At 40.4% G+C, this 17,549-nt stretch overlaps 3 protein-coding genes across 12 annotated transcripts in view; 2 read left to right on the top strand and 1 right to left on the bottom strand.

Annotated features, from left to right (window-relative positions):
• Positions 1-17,549, top strand: part of LOC109417649 (uncharacterized) — a 696,771-nt gene that overhangs the window by 290,451 nt on the left and 388,771 nt on the right. The gene's annotated exons all lie outside the window — the stretch shown is intronic.
• The window catches only part of LOC109417651 (protein mothers against dpp), a 137,085-nt gene that overhangs the window by 29,355 nt on the left and 90,181 nt on the right, over positions 1-17,549 (top strand). Inside the window, exon 1 of one of the 6 annotated variants that reach the window (XM_029853491.2) lies at positions 16,736-17,483. The exons of the other annotated variants lie outside the window; for them this stretch is intronic. The gene's annotated coding sequence lies outside the window, so the exon portion shown is untranslated. Of the gene's footprint in view, positions 1-16,735; positions 17,484-17,549 lie in introns of those variants that run through there. 6 annotated transcript variants of the gene reach the window in all.
• LOC115256963 (uncharacterized) lies at positions 4,949-7,176 on the bottom strand. The gene is made up of 2 exons (XM_062855071.1): positions 6,221-7,176; positions 4,949-6,150 (listed from the first exon to the last, which is right to left on the bottom strand). The coding sequence occupies exons 1-2, from the start codon at positions 6,317-6,319 to the stop codon at positions 5,431-5,433; spliced, it is 819 nt and encodes a 272-aa protein (XP_062711055.1). The 5' UTR covers positions 6,320-7,176; the 3' UTR covers positions 4,949-5,430.

The following is a 17,549-nucleotide window of genomic DNA, read 5'->3' as shown; positions in this document are numbered from 1 at the left end:
CACCATGATTCTGTTATACTCGCCATGTTTCATATGAAGGTGCACATGCAATTCGTGAAAAGGTGCAGGAAACTCAATGTGGCACTGAAATCAACATGTTCCAGGTACGTGGAATACTATTTTGTATGCGGAATGCCAAAATGGTGCATCAAATTCAAATGTAAACCACATCATAATGGTGCATAAGATACCTAGATGGTATAATGAATGCCAAAATGATGCATGGATAGCATTGAAGAAGGCGTAAGATGCTAGTGTGCTGCATTAGTTGTAGCCGTTATTCAAAGATTATCAACATGTTGCATGGTTAGGTGCACGAATTGCAAAAATGGTGCATAGAATGCAAAATAAAAGTATTTAATGTGATGCTCACAACATAATGGTGCATCAGATGCCTAGATGATACAATAAATGCTGAAATGGAGCTTGGAAAGCTTTGATGGTGCATGAAATTTAATGATGGTGCATATCAGTATGATGCATTAGATTTCTAGTTGATTAAAAGATAGTGGATGAGATCAGCATAATGCGTGGATACCTAGTTCATTCTGTGGACGCTCTGAAGAAGGTACACGATATGAGTGTGCTGTATTAGTTGTCACCGTTATTCAGCGACACTTGCCATTGTGTATGGCTAGGTGTACGAATTGCAAAAATGGTGCTTGGAATTCAATGTGGTGCCGAAGTCATCATGGTTCACGTACATGGATTACAGTTTTTGAATACGAAATGCCAAAATGGTGCATGTTATTCGAATATGTTGCTGACATCACTGATTAGTTAAAAGATGGTGCGTGAGATTAGCCTAAAAATGATCCTGAGAACATCATGGGTGTGCATGCGATACTAAGAAATTGTATGTATCAGGGGTGCATTTGTTGCCACCATGATTCAGTGATTCTCAACATTGGGTGGTTAGATCCAAAATGCAAGAATTGCAAAAATGATGCATAGAATTTAATGTGGTGCGGAAGTCAACATGGCCAGGTACATGGAATACAATTGGGTGTACGATATGACAAAATGGAGCTTATGAAATTCAAATGTGATTTAAATGCTTAGATGACGCGTGAGATGGTGTTTAGATATGTATGTGATCATCATGATGGTGCATGTAATGCAAAGGAGCTACATGATGTCTGTATGGTGCATTAGTTTTACCATGATTCAGTTATACTCAACAAATTCCACATGTAGGTGCACGAATTGCAAAAATGGTGCAGGAAACTCAATACGGCACAGAAATCAACATAGTCCAGGTACAATGAGTGCTATTTTGTATGCGAATTGCCAAAATGATGTATCAAATTCACTTGAGAACCACATCATAATGGTGCATAAGATGCCTAGATGATATAGTGAGTGCCAAAATGGTGGTTGGTAAGCTTTGAAGAAGGTGCATGATATGATGCTTTAGTTGTCACCGTTTTTCAATGCTTATCAATATGGTTAGGTGCACGAATTGCAAAAATGGTGCATAGCATACAAAAAAATGTATTTTATGTAATGCTCACGGCATTACGGTGCTTTAAATGCATACATGATATGATAAACGCTGAAATGGTGCTTGAAGAGCTGTGATGGTGCATGAAGTTTCATGATGGTGCATATCAGTATGAGGTATTAGATACTTAATTGATAAAAAGACATTTCATGCGATTATTTTAATACGTGGATACCTAGATCATTCTGTGGACATCATGATGGTGCATTGAAAGCTTTGAAGAAGGTGCATGATGTTAGTGTGCTGTATTAGTCGTCACTGTTATTCAGTGATACTCGTTGTTTTGCACTGATTAGTTAGAAGATGGTGCATGAGTTTAGCCTAGTTGATTCTGAGAACATCATGGTCGTGCATGAGATACTAAGAAATTGTATGTGTCAATGGTGCACCATAGCTCAGTTATTCTCAACATTGCGTGGTAAGATCCAAGGTGCAAGAATTGTAAAAATGGTGCATAGAATTTTTTTATAGAAGGGGGGGCAAGTGCCCCCCCTTGCCCCCCCCCTGTGCACGCTAGTGTATCTCGTAGAACTGTTCATTCAGCTTTTTCAATAAACGAAGATTGGGTTCTAAGAAAGCGAATGTTGTGATTGATCTATCACAAAATAGTACTCCGATGCCATGCTGCCGGTTAAAAAAACGGGAGTCAATGTACAGAAATATCACAAATCTTACATATTTGAGCAGAGACGGGTTTGCTTGATTACGTGGTCACGTAAATAACACGACAACATAAAAACGTCGAACTTCGGATCACAAAACAACCATATAAAAACTACTGAACGGAAGAACGGTTCAAAAGAACTAGTGCTTTCTAAGGAACTGTTCAATTGAGAATGGTTCACTTGAAAGAACTGTTTTGCCCATAGACGAGTGCACCGCCCGCTGAAAGTTCACTCGGGCCACGAATTTTGACACCACAGCGGGGTCGACTCTCAACAACTTCTGCCTAGCTGAAAATTTGTTTAAGTTATTGCATCTAGTTTTCGCGATGAAGTTGCAAAAATATGGTCTAGTGCATTAACTATATGCATATGCATCACTTTAAATATGATTTCATGTAAGAAATCAAAGAAAATATTATCAGTGCATTTTGGTGATGCATCTCTGAGTAGAAGTTGTTAAGAGTCGACCCCACTGTGCTGTCAAAAAATTTCAGGCTCAGTGAACTCAATGTTCATCGGTGCACTCGTCTATCTCTACACTGAACCGCCAAACTACCCAAAATTGAGTTCTTTTGACGCAATCCCATAGTTCCGCCCAATAAGCCCAATAATGGGGCACGTTCGGTGTAGTACTAGATTTGTAGTAATGAGCTGAATTTTAGTATGGTGAGAAGGTCATTTCTCCGTTACTGTAATGAAATGGTGCAAAAAGCGTGGGTATTATGATTCCTTGCCTAATTTGATGCTGTTTGAGCAAAACTTTGGATAGCTATGTTGTTTATGTTGCAATAAATGGAGAAAACAACAACACTGTTGCCCAAAGTTTTGCTCAAACAGCATCAAATTAGGCAAGGAATCATAATACCCACGCTTTTTGCACCATTTCACTGCAGAAACGGAGAATCGACCTTCTCACCATACTAAAATTCAGCTCATTAATACAAATCTAGTACTTCACCAATCTGTCCTATTGACAGTTTACGGTGGTTTGTTTTTATTCCCGTTCGTTGTCGTTCTCTTCTCCCTCGGGGAGAAAATTGAGGTTAAATTTCTATGCAAAACTCTATGGCCCTATGATAACTGCGGGTCGTGTTGACAAAAACCACTGCTCGCATCTTGCATCCGGCGAGATCCAGTGAACATCCAGTAAAGTTTTGGTCACTGAATCTTCATGAACGCGTCATTTTATAACAGTACCCGCATTTACAGAACAAAAGAAGAATAAACTCGGAGAAAAAAGAAGATGGTGGATAAGTCCATTGAGTTTTGCATAGAAATTTAACCTCAATTTTCTCCCCGAGAAAGAAGAGAGTGGCAACGAATGGGAATCAAAGCAAACCACGGGAAAGTGTCAAAATTCGTGTAAGAAGGAAGAGGACAGAAAGAACGAGAATGAACCAAATGTTCGTGACGTCACCGTGCAAAACTAAATAGAGTTCAGCGTAGAAATTTAACCACAATTCTCCCTGAGATAGAAGAGAACGGTAACGAACGGGAATCAAAACAATCCACCGGAAACTGTCAAAATTCGTGTGAGAGAGAAGAGGACAGGGAGAACGTGAGTGAACCTAACATTCATTCGTGTCTTCATCGTGCAAAATTCAATAGGCCTTTTCAGTTGACAGGTCCGTGTATGCCACTGTTTACAACACCCGAACAAAGACGCAAACGTTGAACTGTCATTTTGATAGAAGAACTGTCAAAAATCAGCTGATTTAAGACGTCAAATGAAAAGGCCCATAGTACACTCAGCCAAATAAGATTTTCATAAGGCGTAGCTTATGAAACGGCCTTTAAACATTCATAATGATCAAAATGAATTTCATAAGGTCGCTCTGATGCAAACTCGTCTCACAGCTTGGCTTTTATACATATGTATTCAGCAACAAGGAATACTCAGGCGTTGGTAGCCGTGTGGATTGAACACGTGCTCAGTGATTCTGACGTTCTGGGATCGATTCCCGTCTGCATCATTTTGCTCTTTTCATAAGTCTATCTTATGAAATTTGTTATAACAATCACGATCAATTTTCATAAGGTATTTTTATAGCATCCATAAGTTTTAGTTATAGCAAAAATTCGTAATGGATTTCGATGAATTTCGTTAGTTTTTGTTCGCTGAGTGTAGGCATCATTAGAAATGAACTTCGTGATTGCAGGATAGACGAGTGCACCGATGAACTGAATTCATCGCGGTCCGAGAATTTTGACACTACAGCGGGGTCGCTTCCAATCAGAAGTGAAAGATTTCCAATCAGAATTGCACAATTCTGATTGGGAACGACCCCGCTGTAGTGTCAAAATTCTCGGACCGCGATGAATTCAGTTCATCGGTGCACTCGTCTATTCGTTCAGTTCATTTCTAGAGATGCCTACTATTTTTTTTGTGCGAGTTCAAAAATGAAATATTCGCATCCTGTTTCTTTTTACAATCCAGAAGAACGTTTTGATTCTTCTGCTAATGAAAAAAATAAACGACGATTTATAAAAATGACATCATAAGCAAGACAAATGCTAAGTCTTTTGGTCAAGCTTGCTCAGGTCATTAAAGTTTCGAAGTATTCTGGCTAAGGCGGTCCTAGTTTGTTTGCAACATGAAAACTGTTGAATTCTATTAAAGGTACTAGTTGAATTTTCATGGGATTTCTACTGTTTTGGACAGATTGGATTTATTCAGAGCAATGAAGAAAAAGGTGTAGGTTATTTTTTCATTTCAATTCATTTTATTGTTTTTTTTTCTTCTTTTTTCCAAACGGCAATCACTTTTTCGGCCTTTGGGTATTCAAACATGATACTTAACTTATTGTTCTTAGAATGCTTCAAATTTTGGATCACAATCGTGTTACCTATTTTTACCTGTTGCATTCCCTAACTTTTATGTGATGAACTTTCGACTGTTTGGTGTAATGGTCTTTTCGCTACTGTGTATGATTCTGTAGAAAAACTTTCAGAGAACTGAAAGTTTGAACACAATCAACTGGATGAGATGTTATAAAATCGAGTACCAAATATAAACCAATCGATTCGATCTAGTTGATCTGGTTTTTATCATGGTTCGGTAGTCATCCCCTTATTGTAAGGATTTCTTTCCTAATGTTGAACCATTTCTTCATTTCAAAAGTCTCAAATGTGCTATAATTCGTCCTAATATTGTGCAATTGGCTAGAATAATTTACTTCGTACAATAACTCCGTTCGCGGTTGCACTGGCAGCTGCGTCATGCGGAGGCAATTTGGCTAGCATTTTGTGTTCGCTTACTGTTTAGTACGGTGCCGTACCGGGAGCTGGGGCTGTGTTCGAGGCAACCACTGAGCTGCTGTAGCCCGGAAGAGGAGCCTCGTGCCGTCCGGCTGGCGTTTCGGCAACGTAGACCGAGGTTGGTCCACCGAGGGGAGTTTGCACGTTCACCGTGGTTTGGGCATTGTCCTGCTCCCAGCTCTGTCCCACTGGTGCTGAAACGGGTTGCTCCCAGCCTTGTCCTACTGCTGCGGGAAGTACTGCTGGTGGTGGTGGTGGGGGCAGAGCAACGGCTAGAGGTGCTGGAAGCGGTGCAGGGTAGACCAGTGGGGGTGGTGGGTAAGCTACTGGAGGCGGGAAGGGTACTACTCCTGGTGGTGGTGGCGGTGGTGGGACTGGAACCGGAGCAAACGGATCCGGAACGCAGTAATCCTCCAAGGAGTGGTACACAACAGACGCTGGTGGGTCGATCGAATCCTTGGGGAACAGGAATGAGTACACTCGATTCGGCAAATACACCGAACCGATCGACTCTGTTTTCTTGGCGCCACCTAGTTTACCGCTATGTCCGGTCAATCCTGTAAGACCAGTGAGACCAGTAAGTCCACTTAGGCCGGAAAGACCGGCCACTTTGGCTGTTATCGTGGGCAGGACATAACGCAGGAATTTTTTCGTTAAAATCAGTGGTTTGGCAGATGACAGCGTTACTCCTGCTAGTAGCACTACCAGCAAAACGAACGTAAACTGTAATGGTAAGAAAACGCGAGTTCAGCCTGATTACAATTCTTGCAAATGAGAGGAATAAGATACTTACCCGCATTGTGCAACCGTCAACTGTGCGTATTGTACGTAAGAGATGTTTGCTAATTGAAGAACAGATGATGAGTACTGTTGTTTTGCATTCTAACATCATCTTTTATACCTGTGACAATTCTGCCCGAGACGACCGGTTGTATTTTGGCTAGATTCTTCTGACCTCTAAAGTTCCAAGGGGACCACCGAAAACTTCGGCTGCATCTTATCGCGAGCAAACAAGTTACAGCATACAGAAACGATCAAATGCCCAACAGCAGTGCGATCGATGATCATCGCGGACGCGATCATCCAAAGTCTCATATGGTACATACGTGCAAATCTGCCACCAACATTGCTCCCATTTACGCAATGTTAGAGTGCGTATGATCGCTTATCATCAATAAATTCCATTCCGGCGTCGACAGTGCTCGGCACTGTTTCCCAATGTATGCTAACGAAACGAACGGAAATGACTCCGAGCGATTTGATCGGCTGTATTCTCGTCCAAGCATTCTCGCTCGATGCGTTCCAGATACGCAGAATGAACCCACAGAGCGGCGAACCGGAATCAAAATTCAAAACCCCACAAGAAATCGGTCGGAAACGTGTTGGAGAAGAGTAGGTACAAAAATAAACAAATACAGCTAACATTGATAAGGGAAAGGGTGCCCTGGCGATGCGGTTCATTGATTACTAATAATCGCCTGATTGGTTAGAGGTTGGCGAGTTTTGCAAGAATGCATGAATCGTTCGCGTGTACTGGAATACAGTCATACGTGTCGTAGAAGGGTTAAGTAAGGAACGTTCTGATTTTTCCCTTTTTATGGACATCTATAATTCTACTTTGATGACTTGATGTGTATTACGAAGTTTCATTAGAATATTTAGCAACGATTGTATCGACTCGAATATCTGAATTTGATAAAAATCTTTAATACCTAAATGACTTAACATCCAAGGAGACTAGAACTAGAAGTTCAAATAGGTCGTCGATTCACCGACCATGGTATCGGTTAAGGCTTCGCTGCTTTCAAGCTTCGATTCGATTGCTTCGCGCTCAACCCTGCGCTATGTGCGTCGAATCGATCATTCCGTTGTATGGAACGGACGGGGTTTCATAGGCGAGCCGAGCAGTAGCATAGCATGAACCGGGCCGGGATGGGTTCGAATCACGCTCGCTGATCGGTGCACGCTTGAGCGAGGTGGCGTCTGGTAGTGAAAGTTGATACTTTGGATCGACCGGTAGGCGCCAGTTGTTTGGAATACGGGTTGCGTTGCGTTGTACGCGAACGCGGGCTTTGGGGTTCGTCGGTATGTTTGCGTGAGTTGAGGATCGATTGAGTGCGAGAAGTGCAGCATGGTGTCTTCGTGTTGGAGTGGGGGTGTGTTGGGGAATGGGTGAACTTTTTGTATGGATAAATGAAAAATAAATAATTAAATGTTTAAAATCAATCATTGAAATAATATTATCAACTCATATAAAATAATGTAATAGTCGAATATTTGTATAAGCTTGGTTTAACCCAAATATAATAGGGAATGCTATGGGAATCTTAGGAGGATTCCAAAGGAGATTCAATGAATATCGAGAGGTTTTAAACTATCTTTAGAGACTGCAAAAGTGAAGCGATAAAACCAATAAAACAGGATCGTTAAATTTAGTTCAACATAAAAAAATAACCTAAATTTGTAGAAAGGCATGCGAGAAAAAATGCTTGGATTAAATTAAAATGTTTGTACTTCCTACAGAAAGAAATATTCATTTAGACGTACAAACAACAAAAGAATGAAGATTTACGAGGAAAGATGCTTTATCTCCTCCGATAGGTTTTCTAGAAAAATATGGTCTGCTACAAAGTTGTTCCTAATAATAAGGCCCTAATTATGAAAAAAAGGGTGATCCATATTATTCAAGAAATTGAAAACTAAACTTTATCAATTTCCAGGAATAATTTTGAATAAAATTAATTTCTCGGCAAAATTGTGAATATATTGATTTTGAGCAAGTTTGCTGAAAAAGTTATTATGTAACTTTAAAATTGATCGATTTAGAACAGTTTTCCAAAATAAGCTTCGGGTGGTTTATGAACACCCAATTTTCTGACCGTTTGTTTCATCAATTTTAATTTCTCATCAAATTTTTCAAAAAACATCAACAGAACATTTGAAAACATATCGCTTTGTGCGGGTTTGTTATTACATATTCATTTTGGTTGAGGAGTTACAGGCATTTTGTCTGGAAATCACAGTTTATTATACGACGATATTACAGTTTAACACAAAAAATATCTTTTGGATTCGGCATGTTGATTGAAAAGTACATTTTAAGTGAGCACCATGTATAATACCACTAGCACAGACAGTGTCTGTGCCACTAGTAATACATTGAAAATATGTAATTATCAATGAGTATATGATAGAATATACCTTCAGCAAGCTTAAGCACAAGTAGATAGAGGTGATCATTGCGATACACAAACGTGAGAGCGTTTAGAGTTATCGCTCAGTAATCTTCACAACATGTGCATTTCTTTGCATAAGTCAACCAAAACTCATAAAAATGGTCCAAAAATGTACATCCCTGTATATCTGCAAGCTGAATTATTGTTATTTTGTAGATTAATAGCATTTATTCTCGCTTACAGATAGTTTCTGCAGCTAAGGGACAATTTTACCCTTATACTAACCATGAATCATAAATACGCCCCATATCACCCTAAAATTGATAAAACTCATACCAAAATAAATTTTATATCTCTAAAACATCAAAATAGCATACACCAAGAAGCAAAACGTGTAAAATTAGGCGAAATTTTGAAGTTTCAGAATTAATAGGAAGCAATCAGTGAAGTACTAGATTGAAAGTAGTGAGCTGGATTTTTGTATGGTGAGATAATCAATTCTCCGTTTCTGCAATGAAATGGTGCAAACAGCGTGGGTTATATGATTTCTTGCCTAATTTGATGCTGTTTGAGCAAAAGTTTGGGTAACTGTGTTGTTGAAGTTGTAAGAAATAAATAATACAACAACACAGTTAACCAAACTTTTGCTCAAACAGCATCAAATTAGGCAAGAAATCATATAACCCACGCTGTTTGTACCATTTCATTGCAGAAACGGAGAATTGATCATCTCACCATACAAAAATCCAGCTCACTACTTTCAATCTAGTACTTCACTGATTGCTTCCTATTACCAAGTGGATCTTTTTTTTCTGTCATACCCAATTTTTAAACAATTTTCTCAATCTTATCAGAAATCACTTTATCTCTCAAAAACCAGACTTATTTCAACACCGATTACTACAACAATGTAAAATGGATGTAGTGCATTCATTGCAAGTTATATTTTATCATTTTTGTATGTAGTTTTCATTAAAAACTGTAACAACTATGTATATGGTTATTCTTATTTTGTGCCGGTCACTGTACAGTACTTTAGAACTTCTCACTAGCGCTACCAAACGAATGCATTCAGAATCAACTAGTTCATTAGGGATCATTCACATACCATGTTGGTCATTTCAGCTCTCTTTCGTCTATACAAAAAAAAAATAACAATTTATATAGAAAAGCGTACGTGGTTTCTGAATAGCACATCTTATAGGATATCTTTTGATGTCCTGATCAACTTTACCGAAAACGAGATTTTTTTGTGGTCTGATTCTCGAGATACAACAGTTAAGGTCTTAGAAATTCTAAGACCACCTAACGGATAAATCTAGAATTAACTAGATCACCATCGGATACTTCTTGATGCCCTGATCAACTTAGCCGAAGACGAAATTCTTCTATGTGGTCCGATTCTTGAGGTACAGCAGTTTAGTTTTTCTAAGACTCACTAGCGCCATCTAGCAGATAAGCCAAGAATCAACAAGTTTGATATCGGATAGCTCTTGATGTCCTGATCAACTTTGCCAGAGGCTCCGCACTTAACCCAAGAATGGTTTCAAGTTATGCTTCGTACACTACGCATTGCAGAACCACGCTTGATATTCACAACACGAGTGCAACGATACTGGGGATAGCTGTTAAGAAGCCTGAAGTTATATGATCACCAACGTCGCCTACTGGAGCAAATATGTAATATATAACGTACTATCGTAGAGTCCCTGAACTCCTCAACAACTTTGCTGAAATCTAGAACTACTCTATCTTGCTTGATACTTGATGGGCTACAACTCGTAGCGGTGAGTCTACGCCGAATGAAGTATACGCCTCCACTGGCCTCGGCCCTGGGCCAATCGCTTCCAGTCGCCCTGAACGTTTAGAGTCCTTAGGTCCTCATCAACTGCAAAAAGCCAACGTGTGCGCGGCCTTCCACGAAGCCGACGACGACTCCTTCCTGGTTCTCTGCTGAATATAATTTTAGCTTGTCGTTCCTCCGGCATACGAGCTACGTGTCCAGCCCACCGCAACCTGCCGTGTTGTATTCGCTTCACTATATCCATCTCTTTATATACCTGGTACAATTCGTAGTTCATGCGACGCCGCCAGAGGCCGTCCTCCAGTTTACCGCCGAGTATTGTTCGCAGCACTTTACGTTCGAAGACTCCAAGGCTCTCCGATTAACTTCTTTCAACGTCCACGTTTCATGACCATATAAAGCGACCGGGAGAATCAGAGACTTGTACAACGCGAGTTTTGTCTTCGTTTGCAGCCTGCGGGACCTCAGCTGGTTTCGCAGACCAAAAAAGGCCCGATTTGCAGCCGCAATCCGTCTTTTCACCTCGCGGGTAACATCATTATCGCACGTCACTAGAGTACCAAGATAAACAAATTCATCCACAACTTCAAACTTTTCCCCACCTAGCACCACTTCGTCACCACTACCACGTCCGAAACGACGTTGAACACCAGCAATCATGTACTTAGTCTTTGTGGTGGTAATCGTAAGTTCAATCCTCGCAGTCTCCCTCTTAAAAGGTACGAACGCCTCTTCCACGGCCCGACAATCGATTCCGATGATGTCGATATCGTCCGCGAAGCCCAGGAGCATATGCGACTTCGTGACAATGGTTCCGCTCCTGTGCACACCAGCTCTCCGTATCGCTCCTTCCAGTGCTCTGTTGAACAGTAAGTTCGAAAGAGCATCGCCCTGCTTCAGTCCTTCAAAGTTTACGAAAGATGACGAAATTTCATCCGCAACCCGTACACTTGATTTCGATCCGTCAAGCGTCGCACAAATCAGTCTAATCAGCTTCGCCGGAAATCCATGTTTGATCATAATCTGCCATAACTCGTTTCTCTTCACTGAATCGTAGGGTAGTGGACGTATTTTGGCCCAGGGCATGTATTTTGGCCCACCCTGGTTTTTTTTATTAAATTTATCAAACAATATCTACCAAATATTGGCAAATGATTATTGGAACTTCTAAAAATCATTTGCCAAGATTTTGTAGAGATTATATGATAAATGTAATTAAAATCCCATGGTGGGCCAAAATACATGCCCCGGGCCAAAATACCTCCACTACCCTACGCCGCCTTGAAATCAATAAACAGATGATGAGTTTGCAAGTTGTACTTCCGAAATTCATCGAGAATCTGCCGCAGGGTGAACATCTGGTCCGTCGTTGATCGGCCCTCACGAAATCCTGCCTGATATTCGCCGACTCCTCAATCGGCCTCAGCCTGTGGAACAGAACTCCGGACAAAATTTTGTACGCTGAATTGAGGAGTGTTATTCCTCTGTAATTCGCGCACTCCAGTCGATGCCCTTTCATGAAAAGAGGGCAAATGAGACCATCCAACCAACTAGCAGGCAGTTCTTCCTCCTCCCATATCTTCAATAAAATACGATGTAAGAGTTGATACAGCTGCTCACTACCGTGCTTGAGAAGCTCGGCCGGGAGTTCGTCCTCCTCAGCAGCCTTGTTGTTCTTCAGTCCCCTAATGGCTGTCTTGACCTCGTCTAGCGTTGGAGGTTCCACAGCTTGTCCGTCGTCGTCGATTCGAATTCTGTCCATCGCTCTTCCACTCCCACCGTTCAACAATACCTCGAAGTGCTCTCTCCACCTGGCAGCCACCATTGTCTTGTCTGTCAGCAAGTTTCCATTACGGTCGTTGCACATGACGGGAGAAGGCGCTGTTTTTGTCCGCACGCCATTGACAGTTTCGTAAAATCTCCGCATATCATTCTGTTGCATACTCTCTTGCGCCTGAGCAATCACATTTTCCTCGTGCTTTTTTTTTCTTTTTGCGGTGGATTCGTTTTTCGGCTACTCTTGCTTCCCTATATCGCTCCCTGCTCTACCGGGTCCCCGACACCAACATCCGGTTTCTGGCAACATTCTTCTCGCCTCGTCCGTTACTCTCTGGCACTCCTCGTCGAACCACCCGTTTCTAGGTCGTCTTTGAGCAGTACCTATCACCTCCCGCGCTGCTGTACTCATCGCTCCGTGGATAGACTCCCACAGAGTGTTGAGATTATCGCTCTCGTTGATCTCACTTATCCGCTCGTCCAGCTTCTGGTGATATTCAGCTACCGTACCGTCTGCTGAAAACCGCTGGAACGCATCGATCGCCGGTTCCTAGAGTCCGACACGGTTGATAACCGAGCTCGAATCTTACTAACTACGAGATAGTGATCTGAGTCGATGTGGGGACCTCGAAAAGTTCATCCATCAATTACGTCCGAGAAATGTCGGCCATCTACCAGTACATGGCCGATTTGGTTGCAAGTCTCGCCGTTTGGGTGTCTCCAGGTGTGCTTGCGGATATCCTTGCGTGCAAAGTAGGTGCTACTAATGGCCACCCCCCTGGCGGCAGCAAAGTTGACTAATCTCAGGCCGTTGAGATATTCCAGGCCAACTAAGCTACTTCGAAGAGCATAACTTCTGGTCTACACTCGTAACAGTAATTATATCAATTTTATAGAGTGATACATAACACTAGTTTACAGCATTTTTGAACTCGGTAAGCTGATGATCATTTTTGGTGTAGAATCATGCCCTGAGTTCGAAAACGCGAAGGAAAAAAATTACAGTAGAGCGGAAATTTTTTCGACTTTCCATACAAGGTTTATGATTTGAAATCGATTTTTGTTCTTTTTTTAAGCAACGTCGCTCACTTCACAAATCTCATTCTCCGTAATAAATGCTACGATTGAGCTGAATTTTTTACTGTAACTCGCCTACATATGATATGTCAAATAAACGTTGAGAAAGAATTTTTAGATTGTTTTTTTCTTATTGAAAAAAATACATTTCTTCATATATTTTTGGAAATTTGGCTAAAATTTAAGGAGATCGTCCCTAAAACTCACCAATATCTTGAATTTTATCAATCTGACGCAAAACATGCATTCAGATGATCGAATGGTATTGTATTCAGCTTTTAATTTATGGATAAAGATTTGAAATTGGTTGAACAAAACGCAAGTTATTTGAATTTTATTAAATTCCATATTTTTAAAAGTTGTAAAACTCGATATTGAGCTAAAACTCAAAAAGTGCTCTACTTAAAAAATTTTGAAGCACGGTTTCGAAATCAGTACTAAATTGTGCTTCAAAAATTTTGGTCGTTGACAGAAGTTCACGACTTTCGTTTTATTTTGTAAACTAGTGTAATCAACTATAGTTACACAGCGTAACAAAAATTAACTTTTTGTCTGTCTCAAGAGCAAACTTATGTGTCTCCGAAGGATTTTGGGCCGCTGAATCCGAATCCGGGCTCAGATTTGCTCTAACACGTCACAATTTTGAGCTATACCTCAATTTATAGGGCAAAATGTGTGATTTTGGGCTTTTTTGACTGCAAGCCATTAAGCAAGGACATATTTTTTTAAGCAATCAAAAGGTTAATTGGTCAATCAACATCTAAATCAATGACTCATGCAAAATCTTTCGTTTTACCAAAGCGAATTTGATAGTTTTAAGCGATTTATGTTAGGTACGATATTTCCCATACAAGTCACCCTCCAAAAGTTGCATGCAAGTTTTCATACTAACATAAAATGCTAAAATCCATCATATTTTATTAGGTAAAACGAAATATTGTGCATGAGTCGTTAATTTAGATGTTAACTGACCAATTAACCTTTTGATTGCTTAAAAAAAATATTTCCAAGCTTAATGGCTTGCAGTCAAAAAAGCCCAAAATCGCATATTTTGCCCTATAAATTGAGGTATAGCTCAAAATTGTGACGTGTTAGAGCAAATCTGAGCCCGGATTCGGATTCAGCGGCCCAAAATCCTTCGGAGACACATAAGTTTGCTCTTGAGACAAAAAAATGTTGCGCTGTGTTATCGGACCTGGTGGAAGACTTATAGGTATTATTATATACTTTTGAGATATTCAGGGTCGTCCAAACTGTCCTAGAGTTTAGCTCTTGATATCTACAGTAGTTATTTTCGTAGTGAACTTGTTGTTCAACTATTAGCTATGATACCCCTAAAACTGTACAAACTGTTTCAAAACTCATTTGGTATGTTCCAGATCAACCAAACTATTCCGAGGAGCAGAATTTCCGATTTATGCTCGTAACACTTGCCATATCTGCTTTACTGAGTAACGCTGCACAATCAATATTATTAGATTTACTTGAAGACTGATATAAATTTTATTATACTTTATGGACATTCAGGGTTGTCCAAACTAATCCTTGATCCAATTACAATCTATGATTCCGTTGGTATTGTTGGAATCATTCTAACATGCTGTTGGGTTATCTCAGAACAACCAAACTTCTCTGAAGAGCAGAACATAGAATCCACACTTCACTAGCGTGCGTAGCTTTTTCAGTGCACGTGAGTGAATGCATATTTACATCTGGCAAAATTACATGATGAGAATATTTGTATCATTATTTTCTTCTCATGATCCTTTTAACATCTTCATGAAGTTCTTGGATGTGTAGGAAATCCTATAAATATATTAAAAAAAAAACTCTTGAGTTTACCGGAGATACAGTCCTTACGGTTGGTAATGCTGCGTAACTTAAAGCAAAAAACAAGTTGTTTTACAGCTGTAGATACCCTGTTCTGAATTGCAGAACAGTTTGGGTAATTCTTAATATCTCGAAAGCATCTCATATTCTCAGTTAATATACTATATGCGCTGTAATAAGCCTAGTTGATCCTGTAGCATATTTTTATATTAACAAAATAAAATAAACTCTTGCCGCTGTAGATCCCATCTACTAAACTCAATAATAGTTTTGATTTCCTAGAACATCGCAATTGATATTGTAATGTTTGCTAAGCTTAAGTAATGAGCATGTCGTATTTGTTGGATACTCCCCTATTAATATGAAAAAATGACTCTCATATCTCATGATGGGATTATTAAAATTCCAAACCATTACATCACGATTGCACTGCATTCGGTGGGCGCATCCTGTATTAAACCATTCATACATGTATCATTTCCAAATCATTCTCCAATAAAATCACAGCTCGTAAATATTTCGTCACCATCGAAATGCAATCACGAGATTCGCTCGCACTCACTATCATCCCGTATGTCGTCGTCACCATTCCTCCCACCAGATTAAGATGTATGTACCTCTACTGTTGGTACTTGTGCACTAGTATGGGACACGCTTGTATGGAAAAAATAAATCCTCGCTCCAGTCGACTTTTTAGATCCCATTCAGGTCCCATATGAACTGTACAAAATTTCAGCGCAATCGGTGAAACTATAATTTAGCGCAAGCGGTTCAAAGTTTACATAGGATTTACTATGGGAAAAGTTACACTTTCAAACAAAAAATCCCAGAGGTCGCCCCTTGTCTCCTTAATTCCAATTGATCAACGCTTCTTGTAGAAAAATCATGTATGAAACTTTCTTTCGAAGACCGCAAAACAATTGGATGCTTGTGGAAAAAGTTATTGATTTATTACCGATTAGTGATCCGACGAACGGCTTTTTGTTTTGTTTTATCAGCAGCACTGTAGCTGCTGCCTTGGCTGCTGCTGTTCCTGGGGGTGGTGATGCCACCCGCCACCCCATGCAGAAACGGCAGCAGCAGTGCTGCTGATAAAACAAAACAAAAAGCCGTTCGTCGGATCACTAATCGGTAATAAATCAATAACTTTTTCCACATGCATTCAATTGTTTTGCGGTCTTCGAAGGAAAGTTTCATGAATGATTTTTTTACAAGAAGCGTTGATCGATTGGAATTAACGAGACTAAGGGCGACATCCGGGAATTTTTATCTGAAAGTGTAACTTTTCCCATAGTAAATCCTATGTAAACTTTGAATCGCTTGCGCTAAATTATAGTTTCACCGATTGCGCTGAAATTTTGCACAGTTCATATGAGACCTTAATGGAATCGAAAAAGTCAACTGGAGCGAGAATTTGATGTTTGTCCCATACTATTGTGCACTACCCTTCCTCGGCAGTAACTTCTTTCATCTCGTTCGTGTCCCATTGCAATTGCATCAGAACCTCACTGAAGACGGTAGACGAGCGGGCGGACTTTGAACTCCTTCTCCTCTCGGATCCTTTCGCTACTGCAGTTACTTCTACTTGAACACTCCACCCTTCACTCAAACTGCTCGCTTTGCTTTGGTGGTGCAAATGTCAGCTTGATTGGTTGGTGGCATAGAGAAAGACACCGAACGCGATGAGGACGATGGATGACGCTCCGGTTTTAAATCGCTATAGTGCCGGTCGGTTGCGCATCTAATTTAATCCAAATCAACAGATTGTCGAACTAAGAGCATAGGATCATTGAGTTTTGTTCAACGATTCGCGACGGTCCGTTCGAAAATTGATATTCGGTTGGATGCCTGAAGAAAGGGTTTCATCTTGATCGTCTTTATGAAGTCTTTTCAGTGAAATTTTGCCGTTCTTTGGAGGAAGAATTTGAAAAAGTATTAATTGTCAGTGCTTGTGAAGTCCGATTGGAATAATCGCAATCGATCAGCTGAACGAAGAACCGTATCAATTACGTAACAATAGACTATCGATGAAGCATTTCCGTCTGGGTGCCAATTGAGTCAGTGAAATACAAAATTGGCTACCGTTTTGCACGGCGATAACACAGTGCTATCATTCACGTAGAGCAGCGATAATACGAATGACACAGCATTATAGCGGGGGAAGACCTAATTAGCGTTTCTTTGGTGTCTCTGTATTGTTCCTAGAAGATAGCAGTGAGTGTGATGTCTGTAGCCTGAAGTAACAAACCATCACACAAAGGCAACTGGAAATTCCCAGCGCGGAATCTGTTGATCTAGATTGCTCCGGACCTGCTTTCTTAAGAGAGATAACATCGGATTCAAATTTTTTGTGGATCAATCATGGATCTGTACAGGAATCTGCTGTCCCTATCGTAAGTACTCTCCGTCTAAACTAAAATACACGTTCCTGACCGTACACATCATCTCGGTTTGATTCT

The sequence above is a fragment of the Aedes albopictus genome, chromosome 2, assembly GCF_035046485.1.
Source record: "Aedes albopictus strain Foshan chromosome 2, AalbF5, whole genome shotgun sequence".
Taxonomy (NCBI): Eukaryota; Metazoa; Arthropoda; class Insecta; order Diptera; family Culicidae; genus Aedes; species Aedes albopictus.
This window is presented reverse-complemented; position numbering and strand designations above follow the sequence as displayed.

Excerpts from the sequence above, each read along its gene's own strand:
- LOC115256963 (XM_062855071.1), bottom strand. The coding sequence starts at position 6,319 with ATGATGTTAGAATGCAAAACAACAGTACTCATCATCTGTTCTTCAATT. Across the intron at positions 6,151-6,220 it reads TTGACGGTTGCACAATGCGG|TTTACGTTCGTTTTGCTGGT; the intron begins GTAAGTATCTTA and ends TTACCATTACAG.